The following is a 13,737-nucleotide window of genomic DNA, read 5'->3' as shown; positions in this document are numbered from 1 at the left end:
AAGGCTCTTGGAAGAGACTTGCTGGAGAGGCATCTTCATCGACTTGGCATTGGGCCGAAAAAGTAAGTTCACTTGCGGGTGGACATTGAGGGGGGGTGTTAGATATCAATGCTCCACTCTCGTGTAACTACGCGGGAACCAGCTAACTCTACTTGTAAGCCCCCCATATGAGGAGAAGGCATTTGAGTAGCTCGGTTATCCGGTAGGTCCTGGTTTGGACACCAGATGGGGGCCATGTGTGGCCTGATGGCTGGACGGCTTCAGATAGAGTTGGCACACTGCCAACTAGGCTACATGCAAGTGCGGGAAGGCATCCCTTGACTGAACACACTGAGGGTAGACGGAGCATTTCTCGGGGCAGCCAACTCTCGGGTTGCGGGGCCCGTTTGGAGCCTCAGATGATCCCGGATGGCTCTGGGTTGAATGAAGACCATAGGCTAGTTGTTGTGTTTTGCGCACCGGTTCTATCGTATGGTCGGTGGCCTATTTCAGGACCGACCCCCAGTCGATCGTTTTGGGCGGACTCAGTCGGTCACCCAATTGAGCCTAACTGACTACGATTGGTGGCTATATAAGAGCAAGCCCGTGAAGCCCATTTTATCACTGGCTATAGCAACCCTGATTCCCTAGCATCCAGCCTCCGTCTTCTACTGTTTCCAGCTTGCCATCGAAGTTTCTTTCACAGGATTGCACGGTTGGGAGGCAGCGCCATCTATTGTATCAACTCTACAGTAATCAAATTTTTTGATTCTCTATACTATTTGGTTTTCTCTCTTACATACTAGATCCTGTTATCTATTGAGCACAGACGTATTATTTTCTTACAGCTATTATGGGTTTTGCTTAAATTCACCTTTCATAATAATAGTGGTATCAGAGCTTTGGTATGCTCTTTGAGGGAGTGGATTGTGAACTACTTGGCTTGAGGAGGATTGGGAAGAGATCTTGTAGCCCAACGTCTCAAAACCCAAAGAGAGCAAAGAAAGAGTGGTCAAAAGGGAAGCTTAATTGCTTTGTTAGCCAAGGATGTCCAAGCCAAGAAATTAAGATGAATTCTCATGCAGGAAGATGAAGGAAGGTCGCGTGAATCTTCAAGCTTGTTCATCACTCATCTACGCTTCCCCGAATCAGATATTAGGGCTTTCTACTCAGTTAGAGAGCTGAAATTTTAATTCAACCAGTACACAGCAAGAGGAAAATGGCCTAGCGTGTGAGAGAGAGGAGGAGATAAGTGCTCGTCATCTGGCGACGGATCAGCTTCAGATTCCTGCTATACCATTTTCCAAGCCTTTGGATCCAATTACCCAGACCGTTTGGGCTCTCATAGAGCAGATTAGTGGGTTCGACGTGAGATTATCAAGAATCACAGCTCATAAAAGTGGGAGATAAGAGCAGTGAATTTCATGGTAAGTGCTCAAATTCTGTTGATAAGCTATCATTTTTTAAAAAAAGCTTTTCACCCCTCCACCCACTCTTTTTATCCTCTAATGTCTCCAAACTCTCTCTGTTCATCCTCCTTTCTTTTTATGAAAGCATCATCATAAACTAGAGTGCGGTAGGCTGCCTAAGAGAAAAGGAAGAATGAAGGATGTAATTTAAAATAACTTGGTTAATCAATAATTTTTTAAATTAACATGAAGAACTAAATCATAATTGAAGTTGAATTTTATTATTTTTTCAAAATTTTAAGGAAAAAAGAAAATAAGTAAAATAGAGATGCAACACAGGGTCCATTAGTATCTGATCTACCCTGCAAATGTCAAGGGTGGTGATTTATTATTGATTTTGTGATGCCCATATTTAGGAAGCTAAAGTCCAACAAATACATGAATAAGGTGATGCAATAACTGATCCTCATTATAGTTTATACAATATTGTCACATGGACTACATCCATATGAATAAAGGTGTAGTCATCCTTCAACATCTTGGATTTCCTTGCTCCCTCACATCGATAACATGCATTAAATGAGAGGAATGTTGTAAGAATTCAAATTAAAAACAAGAAATTTTGAATGGATGAGTGATTGAAAATATTTATATTATAATATATAATATATAATTATTATAATCACACATAGTGTGGGTGGTGAGGCGGTGTGCTTCCTTTCCCAAGGAGTTATAATCCGAGGGAACGGGCCCTTCCATGGGTGTCGAGATAACGTCGAGAATATAAACATGAAGAATGTTAGCGCCGAGGATAAGTCTCACAAATGGATAGGAAACTGGCATATTACCTGAATGTCAATAGTCATAATCGTAGTTGAACACCAAGAGATAATATCCCAAAAACTTGCCAATGTGAGCTTGAGAGGATCTGCATGTGTCCTTGAGTCCAACATTCTCAAATTGTTCTCAAATTGTTTAGTAGACTCTGGATAACACAAAAATACAAGTATCATTATAGGAAGTCTGAAGTAGAGCACATAACATTCTCACTCTCCACTTAGCCAGCGTTATGTGGAAAGCAGGAGATGAAGCATAAAAACATGAAACTTTGAATAGTTCCTTTGGGCTAATTGAGACGCTTACCTATTGTTTTTGAAGCACTATGGTTTGCATAGTTCAACTTGATGTCAATGGCCATGTAAAGAAAACAAATGTTCTTTGAGTTTGAGGAATGATCTCCCTCCTCCTCATATAAGTTTGTGGCACAAAAGCATAGAAAAGCCTATCTAGGTTTTTTCTCTCAAAAGCTTATGATTTTGGGTCAATTTTATAAGGGCTCTTGTAGGCCTTTAGATCAAACATAAATCAAGGGCTTATAATTGGGACACGTGGCTCAAGAAGAGCTCAAATAACCCAAACCTCTCCCTAGGCTACTTACCGTAAAGACGAAAGAAGCAACATGCCCGAGTAAATTTCAAAAGGCTTTTTGTCATCAACATCTCAACAAGTGTTCTAAGCTCTTCCCAGGGAGAACACAAAAATTTGAGTATCTATTGATACATGGGGAAATTTTTCATTATCACATAGCATCATCGAATTGAGATCATGGGAATCTATTGAAGACAATAGACATTTGGGTTGATCGCCGCTTTGGGAAATTTTTTGACAAAAATCACAAGCAAAATAAGTGGATATTTTATTGAGTGTATTTGTTAATTTTCTTTGAGTTATAGTGGCACAACACTTTCCATGATTACCATCAATCCAAGATCAGTTGCACACACTGCAAGAATAATTATACAAGAGAGAGAGCACCGAGAGAATTTAGAAAGAGAGATTGAGCACACTAAGGAAAAGAGGAAAAGACACTCACGAGAGAAGAGCACTTTGGAATTTACTCTTAGGATGAGAGACTTTGATGCACTAGAAAGGCCACACTAGGAGAGAAAAAGTCAAGAAAGGATACAAAGATTAGTGAAAAAGTTTCTCTTTCTAGAACTTCAATGGGAAAAAAGATGCACGCACCATAATATCTTGGGTTAGTCAGCATAATTATTATTTTCACTAAGAGAAATTTTCAGGAAAGGACAAAATAAAGTACGCATTGAATCATTTGGTTGATAATGTAGCTCGGTGGAATGTGGTAAAGAATGGTCGGAAGCGTCATAAAACGTGGAGAGAGCTCAAAAAGCTTGTCAAGAAGAATTCCTACCAACTCAATTTAGAGCTGAAGTTAGGCAACAATGGGATACTTTAGCCAATTTGAGAGAGAGATTATATCTATTTACACTGAGAGGTTCTGGCAAATATTTATCTAGCTTCAGACATTTGACAAAATTTTAGAAAGAGAGAAAAATAAAAAGTTTGTATCAGGCCTTAGACCTAAAATCAGGGCCAAATAAACATGTTCGATCCACATTCATTGAGTTTTGCAATATCACTTACAATAAATTATGAAAGGAAAAATGAAGTGCCTAAAGAAGGTGAGACCCAAAGGCCATTTATACCATTTCTAAAGAAGGCAAGAAGTTCAAGGGTAAGCCCTGCTCCAAATTTGCTGCTACAAATGCCAACTAAACACAGGGTGATTGCAACAAGTCAAATAAAGAAAAGGGTCCACTTAAGAATATCATTACTTGCTATTGATGCCATAAGGAGGGACACTATGCCAACAATTGTCTTGAAAAGAAGAAAGCTCCATCAACAAAAGTCAACATGATCAATGACGATGAAGCTAAGCAAGATGGTAACTCATCTCCAAGACTTCAAGGTAAGGATGCGCCAAATTCATTGTTGAAAATGAACGAAGTATTTGTGGTAAAGATGTCACAATTCTGCATGATGATGGTAGCTCGCATGATATTATTTTTAAAAGGAGAAAATCATGTCGCTTGCCTCCCACAATTAGGCTACAGCATAGCCAGGATAGCATAGCCAGGATCTGATACGATCTGATACGACTGTTACAAAAACTGAAAATCAAATATGCTCACAAATTCATGAGTTACCAAAACCATAGAAACCAAGAACAAGGAAACAAGTGGGAGAGAGAAGAGAGAGAGAGAGTGACACTGCATGGGGTCTAATCTGCCCCCCTAGATGGTGGCTCTTGCTTCCCATCTAGAGTATTTATAATTGTAATTCCAAAAAGCAAAGAGCCAATAATAGTACATCCAAAAGCATCCCTTATCCACAATTAGAGGGAGTGCTCATCATAGCTCCACGAGCTCAAATTATCACAAGTCTTTATATGCCCTCATCCACAATTAATAAAATAAATTAGCCCACGATGAGCCCACGACTTAATATTAATTTCTTTACAATATGGCCCATGGCCTTTGGCAACCATTCGATGCGTCAATCAATCCAAATCACCTTCACCGTCTCCGTTCCTCATTATCAACTCATCATCTGTACTCAAGCCACCAATTGTGTTAGTTATCAATTGATGAATCATCACACCAACTAATCCCAACACAATTGTATGCTTGATATACAGACATCAAAATACACCTCTTGCAACCAATTGCAATAACACTAGTAACACTAGCGACATTAGTGTTAACATGGAATCACCCACAATACTAACCATCTAGCCTGGCAAAGCACAAGTAGTTAGGCGTCCCCAACTAAACCCCACAAAGCATCCTGTTGTGTCTGGTGCGCTCCTATGGAATACTTTGCCATAGTCACACTTGACTAAAATAAAATAATTTCCATAGCAAGAAATATCGAAAATACAATTTCTATAAAAAAATCTTGGGAATGAACTTCAATGGACTTTATTATTGGATTTCCACTTACTGGTAATCCGAATGACATGATTTGGACCATTGTTGATTGATTCAATAAACAAGCATATTTTATTCCATGTAAGAAAACCTTGACTGCATAGCAATCATCACATTTTTTCATAAAACACATCTTTGTGCATCATGGACTACCTAGGATTATTGTTTTTGTCGAGATTCCAAGTTTGTAGCACTTTTTAGAAAGCTTTATTTTGAGAACCTTGGAACCAAACTAGACTTCACTTTTTCTTTTCATCCAGAAGCCATGGTCAAAGACCAAGGCCACTAATAGCACAATATTGGACATGATTAGAGCATATGTTGGCATTCAACCAAAGAGTTGGGGTAAGTATTTGCATTTATTGCAATTTGCTTATAAAAATACTCCCCACTCTGCTACTGGGAGAGGTCCATTTGAAATAGTTTATGGAAAGCTTCTACCAATACCCATTACAGAAAATCCATTAAAAAGTAGAAGCTGTAGATGACTTTGTGTGCAATTATGATAACATCATGAAATAAGTCTTGTTGTCAATCAAGAGAGCTCAAGAGAAATATACCAAACAAGCCAACAAGAAAAGAAAACATCAGGTATATTAAGATGGTGACTGTGTGTTACTGCTAATTGAGAAAATAATACTAAAAAGTGTGGAGAAATGGCTTGTAGTCAAAATGGCACCATGATTTTATGCTCATTTTATGGGCCATTCAAAATCATTCAATTGATAAATGATGTGTCTTATAGGCTAGAATTGCCAAATCATTGGAAGATCCATAATGCTTTCCACATCCATTTATTAAAACCTTTCAAGGAAGAAGTACCTACCCATCCTACTTTTGAAGATCCACCCTTGATCATTGATGAGGAAGAAATATTAGAACCAAATTGCATTCTTGACCATCAACAGAGGACTATGTGTGGAGCACGTGTCCACTTTATTTTTGGAAAAGTATGGAAAAGGGTGAATGAAAGGAAAAGTATGGATGAAAGGAGAAGTATGGAAAAGGATGGATGAGAGGGAAAGTATGGAAAACGAGGGATCAAGAAGACACTAAGCTTCTTTTGTATTCATGACTCTAAGCATAATGCAATATCTATAAATACTCTAGGTGTGGAAGTGAGAGCCACACACCTACGGGTGGGAGATAGTACCCAATACTTGTCTCTTGTCTTCTTCTTGTTCATGGATTTTTGTGTCTCTATGAATTGATGCTATTATGTGGTATTGCTTAAATTTCCCTTTTGTAACAATCTTACTACCCTTTTTTAAATTCCTTGCTCCCTAATTGTCCTAAGAATAGGATCATCTTCAGACTCATTGTCAGATGAATGCTTTTTCCTTTTCTTACCATTGACTTTCTTTTCCGATCTCTCCCTATGCTCTCGCTCATATGCCAACTATTCCTAAAGTGTGTCTAATTGCTCTTGGAGTGTGGGTGGTTGTGGCTGATCCCCCATGATGATGCAATAAATACAAATAAAGTGGAGCAAAGGTAATTAAGGATATGAGAATATAAGTAGATGAAAGATGTAATTCGAGTGCATAAGGAATGGATTGCGAACGTTACTAAGTAAAACAAATCACTTATCTCACTCTTGGTTGGAAGGAAAAAGACTAGAGTGGGAGATTTGTCGTTAATTTGTGTCACTTGAGTCACCTTTGTATCTAATCACCTTTTCAATTTATCGCTCAGTTGCTTTGTGAGTGCAAACTCCTTCCTTGCTTAAAGTATTCAAACTCAACTGGACACTAAAGAAAGTCTTTGTGGAGGCAGCTCTTGACTTCTTGTGATTCTGAATTTTTTGTACAAAATTTCCCTTAGCCTTTTGTAGGCCTAAAGACTAGAACTCCTTCAGAGGGGTTCAAAGAAAAACTTAGAAATTCTTAACCTTATAATTCCAAAATTTTATCGGTCAAAATAAGCTTTGACTTGATTTATGGCACTGGGATTCATGAATTAAAGCAGACGAATGTGGGCACACAGGTTTTGAAGCTATGGCACATGCAAGAGAGACTCGGGAGTTTGGCATAAATTTGCATAAGGCGGGTGCAGAAAGTGTTGTAGAACCTTGGAGCAGAACGTTGGAGCAGCTCGTTCAGTTAGGCAAAGATGCAAAGAGTTAATGCGAGCCAGAGGCGGTTATCTACGAAGAGCGGCTGACTGTGAGAGTTAATTGAGAGTGCTCTCAACGGAAGTAGAACGGAAGAGGGAGAGAAACAAAGAGCCACACAAGTTTTGGTGGGTGCAGAACACCCTAACCTTTTTTTTCATTCATTTATATATGTGTTTGAGTATTGTACATAATCGAGGTAAAGGCACAATGACCTTTAACCCCCACAACCTCCCACTTAAAGAACAATGTGCCTTTAAGGGAGAACAACCACAAAGCATACTATCCAATGCCCATCAATACACGACAATACTCAAACCGCTGACTAGGGAGAAGTTTTGTCGGCATATCTGTAGGGTTATCATCTGTATGAACCTTGACAAGCTTTATGCGGCGCTTGTCCTCAAGTACCTCCCTGATGAAATGGTACCTGACCTCAATGTGTTTGGTCTTTGCATGAAAGACCGGATTCCATGCTAGCTGAATAGCACTCATAGAATCACTATGCTCCCACTAGCCGATCAAGCCATATAGCCTCCTTGCAACCCTTTGTCGCTACAACATACTCAGCCTCTATGGTAGACAAAGCAACGCACTTCTGTGCACGAGACATCCATGACACTGCACCACCTGCAAAGGTGAACACATAACCAAAAGTGGATCTCCTACTATCCACATGCCCTGCATAGTCTGAATCTGTGTACCCAAGTACACGCATGTCTCCTCTACCAAAGCAGATGCACATCTCCTTGGTACCCTTCATGTACCTCATGATGCACTTAGCTGCCTCCCAATGCCTCTTTCTTGGATTAGCCATATACCGGCTAACAACTCCCCCTCCCACTGCAAATGCAATGTCATGTCTAGTAGCTATCATAGCATACATAAGACTCCCAACCGCTGATGCATAAGGAACCTTGGCCATCATGGCCCTCTCCTCATCTGATTTGGGACTATCTGTATGACTCAGTTTCACATATGGAGGCAATGGAGTACTCATTGCCTTCCCCCCCTCCATATTGAAACGTTGCAATACTTTTGTAACATACTCCTTTTGTGAAAGCCAAAGGAGTTTCCTACTCCGATCATGCGTGATGCGCATACCAAGAATATGACCTGCAAGTCCCAATCCTTCATATCAAAGGCCTCATGCAACTTAGCCTTTAATGCATCTAGCTCATAAGTATTCTTGTTAGCCAATAGCATATCATCCACATATAGTGCCAGGATTATCAGGCTATTATCCTTAGCCCTTTTAGTGTAGAGGCAGTGATCAATTTCACTCCTTCTAGAACCCTAGGACCGAATGAAAGCATCAAACTTCTGATACCATTCTCTAGGCGCTTGCTTAAGACCATAGAGACTCTTCTTAAGCTTGCAAACTAAATGCTCTTTGCCCTTTTCTTCAAAGCCTTCCGGCTGCACCATGTAAATTTTCTCATGCAGACCCCCATGCAAGAAAGTTGTCTTGACATCCATCTGCATAAGCTCCATATCTTCTGCTGCCACTAGTCCAAGCATGCATCTAAGTGTGGTCATCTTCACAACCGGAGAGAATATCTCATTAAAGTCCACACCCTTCTCTTGCTTGAACCCTTGAGCGTCCAAACGGGCCTTGTACCTAGGCACATCATCACCTGTGACCTTCATCTTGTAGACCCATTTACATGGCAATGCTTTCTTTTCATGTGGCAAAGAAACCAAGTCCCAAGTCTTATTCTTCACAAGTGAACTCATCTCTGATTTCATAGCATACTCCCACTTGTGTTGATCCTCGCGCATCATAGCCTCTCTGTAGCAAGAAGGCTCCCCACAATCAGTAAGCATCACATAGTCTACCCGTGGAACAAACCTATCAGCCGGTCTAGACACTCTAGATGATCTTCTCAAGGGCATTTCAGCTTGCTGTCCCACCTGCATATCAACCACATTTGGCTCATCATTTCAACCAATAGATGATTCATCATCTACCCTTGATTGTATACCTGTGGGAGTACTTGATGGTACCATTTCTTGCACATTTGGTGCATGAACAGCTTGCTGTCTATCAACATATGCAGGTGTATTCACATCCTGGAAAGTGATTCTCCTCATTTCCACATCCCTCATGGGTGTCTTATGCATTTTCTTCTCATTGAAGACTACATCATGGCTGCGTATGATCTTCTTTGCTTCTGGATTCCAGAGACGATAGCCCATCTTTCCACTTTCACCATAACCCAGATGCATTTCCTAGACTTAGGATCTAGCTTCTTTCGAAGCTCTTTTGGCACATGTGCATATGCCTCACACCCAAATATACGCAAATGAGAGTAAGAGGGCTTCTTGCCACTCCATGCCTCTTTAGGAATACCACCATCCAAACTCTTACTAGGTGATCTATTGATCACATGCACTGCAGTCTTCATTGCCTCAGTCCAAAAACCACCAGAAAGACTTGCATTGGAAAGCATGCATTGCAACCTTTCTTGAATGGTATGATTCATCTTTTCTGCAACTGGATTTTGCTCTGGAGTACGAGGGGATGTGAGCTCCCTCTTAACCCCACGTGTGTCACAGAAATGCTAAAAGTCATGAGAGAGATGCTCTCCACCATTGTCAGTCCGTAGGCATTTAAGCGTTCTACCTGACTGATTCTCAACCAAGGCCAGCCATTTCTCCAATGGCTAGAAAAGCTGATGGTGACTAGACTCGACTTTTGCGCAAGAAAGAAGATAATCGGACGGGCAGGATTTCACGTTAGCGATCCTACGTCCTTAGTGAATTGCACGCAGCAGGCAATTCGGAGAAAGAATCGGCGAGCGACAGGAGTCGCGAGCGAAATTTCTTTTCACGGACGTCGAGGACACGTCAGCAGAAGGGCTTAGATTCATGAGAGGTGGTTCAAGAGGGTGTGAGAAAACCCAAACATCTCCCTGCTGTAAGATTTTCCACGAAGGGCAAGGATGCTGACTACCTGGATGCAAAGTTCCTGAAAATAAGAGACGAAGATCGGACGGTTGGGATTTCCTTCAGTCGGATGGGAGACGTCATAAGTGCAGCCGCCAATAAGGACTATTTTGAAAGAAGGCGATTCAGGCGAGCACAGATTATAGAAACGTGGAGGGCAAATAGAGGGAGGACTCAGGAGATACCAATTTAGCAATAAGGTATGGCGCTATTCCTTTCTTACGTTCCTCGTTCACCATATATACTGAGCATGTCTTCTAATGCCATTCTGCCGCTATCCTTGGGGAGAAGGCAACCAGGAAGTCCCACGTATACCAGCTTAGACAGGCCAAGCCCTGGGGTTATAGAGACGAAAATAGACTTATGTAAGCTTAAGCGCAAGGTCCCGGGATCGTTGCCTCTCCCCTATTTGGCAACGGAGCTACACGGTCGAGGGAGCTCCAAGCGGGCCAAGCTTCGAGAAAAGGTGCCAAGCGAGCTAAGAACCAGCAAGGCCATAAATACGTTAGATGGGCACCAACAGATTGGCCTGGCGAGGGTCAAAGACGGCTGTCCTAAGAGCTTGAACCAGGTCATACTTGATCACCTGAATCCAGGGACAGATGATGCGACGTATGCTGCGCTTCTAAGGCGTTGCACCAGTGCCAAGGCGCTGTCTGAGGGTGAACGTGTACATGAACACTTGGCCAGACGTGGATTTGCAGGCAACAGATTTTTGAGTAACCTTCTTGTCCTAATGTACAGCAAGTGCGGGAACCTCGAGTATGCACGTGCCGTGTTTAACAATATAGTCTCTCGAAATTTGTACTCCTGGAATATCATGATCGCTTCATGTGCCCAGAATGGCCATGGCAAGGAGGCATTAGAACTGCTAGATGAAATGCAGGCAGAAGGTTTCCAGCCAGACAAAGTAACGTTCATCTGTATTTTGGATGCATGTGCCAGCATGGCAGCTCTAGAAGAGGGTCGAAAAATCCATGCTACTGTTGATGGCAGCGGATCAGGGTCAGATGTTTTTGTGCAGAATGCTCTTGTCAACATGTATGGCAAGTGTGGGAGCCTCGATGATTCAAGGGCTGTTTTCGTAGAGATGCCTCTGCGGGATGTGGTCTCTTGGAATACCATGATTGCAGCCTGCACTGAAAACGGGCACAGCAAGGAGGCCCTATTAGTGTATGGTCAGATGCTGGCTGAAGACGTGAAGCCGAATAAGATCACCTTTCTGTGTATTTTGGATGCATGTGCTAGTGTGATAGCCCTAAGAGAGGGTCGGGAGATGCATGCTGCTATTGTTGGCAATGGGTGGGAGTCAGATGTTGCTGTGGGGACAGCCCTCGTCAATATGTATGGCAAATGTGGTAGCCTCGAATATTCAAGGGCTGTGTTTGCGGAGATGCCACTAAGGAATGTGGTCTCTTGGAGTGCCATGATCGCAGCATGTGCCCAGAAGGGACATGGCATGGAAGCCCTTCAGTTGCTTAGTGAAATGCAAGCTGAAGGCATCAAGCCAAACAAGATCACCTTAATCTCCGTTTTGGATGCATGTGGCAGTGTTGTAGCCCTAGAAGATGGCCGAGAGATCCATTTTTCAATTGTTGGGAACCATTATGAGTGGGATGTTTTTGTGGGGAATGCCCTCATTAATATGTATGGCAAGTGTGGGAGTCTGGATGATTCCAGGGCTGTGTTTGCAGAACTGCAACTGCGGGATGTAGTCTCCTGGAATGCCATAATTGCAGCATGTGCCCAGAATGGGCATGGCAAGGAGGGCCCACAACTGTTTGGTGAAATGCAGGGTACAGGCATCAAGCAAAACAAAATTACCTTCATCTGTGTTTTAGATGCATGTGCCAGTGTGGCAGCTCTGCAAGAGGGTCAAGAGATCCATTCCACTGTTGTTGGCAATGGCTGGGTGTCTGATGTTGTGGTGGGAACAACCCTTGTTAATATGTATGGCAAGTGCGGGAGCGTGGAAGACTCAAAGGCTGTTTTTGCAGAGATGCCACGGCAAGATGTGGTCTCCTGGAATGCGGTGATTGCAGCGTGTGCTCAGAACGGACATGGCAAGGAGGCCCTACAACTGTTTGGTCAGATGGAATTCGAAGGTGTGAAGCCAGACAAGATTACCTTTATCTGTGTTCTCACTGCATGCAGTCATACGGGTCTTGTTGCTGATGGGAGGCGATATTTTGCCTCTATGAATAGGGATTATGGCATAATGCCTGCAGTGGAGCATTGTGTGTGCATGATCGATCTTCTTGCGAGACGAGGACTATTGGCGGAAGCAGAGGACATCATCACCAGCATCCCTTTTGAACATACAAGTTCTGCATGGCTGAGCTTGCTTTCGTCATGCATAATTCATAGTGACAAGGAGCGGGCTATCCGTGCTGCAAATTTTGCTTCGAAGTTGCATGCAATGAATGCTTTAACATAAGTTTTGCTGGCAAGTATTCATGTCTATGCAGCTAGGTCATATGTAGTAAAGGCAAGAATGGTAATATGATTTTGCAGCTTCTGCAACTGGTGTGAAGGAGCAGGATATTTGTGTGACACATCGTATCACATCCTCAGCATGAGGATATCTCTTGAGTTGCAGAAGGTAGTTGGAGCATGGAGGAGGGAGGTTATGTGCCTAGCCCATCATGTGGATGAAGGAGAGAAAAAAAGGTTGCTTTGCCATCAATAAGAATGTGGGCATTTTTGGACAACCCTTGTAAGTATGTATGGCAAGTGTGGGAGCCTGGAAGACTCAAAGGCTGTTTTTGCAGAGATGCCGCGGCAAGATGTGGTCTCCTGGAATGTGGTGATTGCAGCATGTGCTCGGAACGGACATGGCAAGGAGGCCCTACAACTGTTTGGTCAAATGGAATTTAACAGTGTGAAGCCAGACAAGATACCTTTATCTGTTTTCTTGCTGCATGCAGTCATATGGGACTGGTTGCTAATGGGAGGCGATACTTAGACTCTATGAATAGAGATTATGGCATAATTCCTGCAGTGGAGAATTGTGTGTGCATGATCGATCTTTTTGCAAGACGAGGACTATTGGCGGAAGCAGAGGACATCATCACCAGCAACATACAAGCTCTGCATGGCTGAGCTTGCTTTCGTCATGCATAATTCACAGTGACAAGGAGCGGGCTATCCGTGCTGCAAATTTTGCTTCGAAATTGCATGCAAGGAATGCTTTATTATATATTTTGCTAGCAAGCATTCATGTCTATGCAGCTAGGTCCCATCTGTGGTAAAGACAAGAATGGTTATGATCTTGCAGCTATCACCATATTTAGCTGTATGATTGTGACGCAGGATTATCAATGCCATAACATTGAGGATGCTGTATGTGTGAAAGTGCAGAGGAGCAGGACAAGTGAACTGAAACAGCAAGGAGATGTGAATGGAGACAGATGGAAATGCGCAGGAGATGTCAGGGAAAACTCTGCTTTGCCTGCTGAGAAAAACCTTCACAAATGTTACACAACGCCAGGGCAGA

General features: G+C 42.3%; 1 protein-coding gene across 1 annotated transcript in view; it reads left to right on the top strand.

Annotated features, from left to right (window-relative positions):
* The window catches only part of LOC147885371 (pentatricopeptide repeat-containing protein At2g33680-like), a 30,803-nt gene extending 18,054 nt beyond the window's left edge, over positions 1 to 12,749 (top strand). Inside the window, exons 3-6 of the mRNA XM_087397015.1 lie at positions 10,067 to 10,141; positions 10,231 to 10,290; positions 10,407 to 10,441; positions 10,533 to 12,749. Coding sequence (XP_087253141.1) covers positions 10,067 to 10,141; positions 10,231 to 10,290; positions 10,407 to 10,441; positions 10,533 to 12,678 — 2,316 coding nt within the window. The 3' untranslated portion in view covers positions 12,679 to 12,749. The remainder of the gene's footprint in view (positions 1 to 10,066; positions 10,142 to 10,230; positions 10,291 to 10,406; positions 10,442 to 10,532) is intronic.
* The last annotated feature ends 988 nt before the right edge of the window (positions 12,750 to 13,737 follow it).

The sequence above is a fragment of the Dipteris shenzhenensis genome, chromosome 25 (genome assembly GCF_047967505.1).
Source record: "Dipteris shenzhenensis isolate YYH24624 ecotype China chromosome 25, Dip_SZ_1.0, whole genome shotgun sequence".
Taxonomy (NCBI): Eukaryota; Viridiplantae; Streptophyta; class Polypodiopsida; order Gleicheniales; family Dipteridaceae; genus Dipteris; species Dipteris shenzhenensis.
The sequence above is the reverse complement of the archived record's forward strand: the minus strand, read 5'-3'. Positions and strand labels throughout refer to the sequence as shown.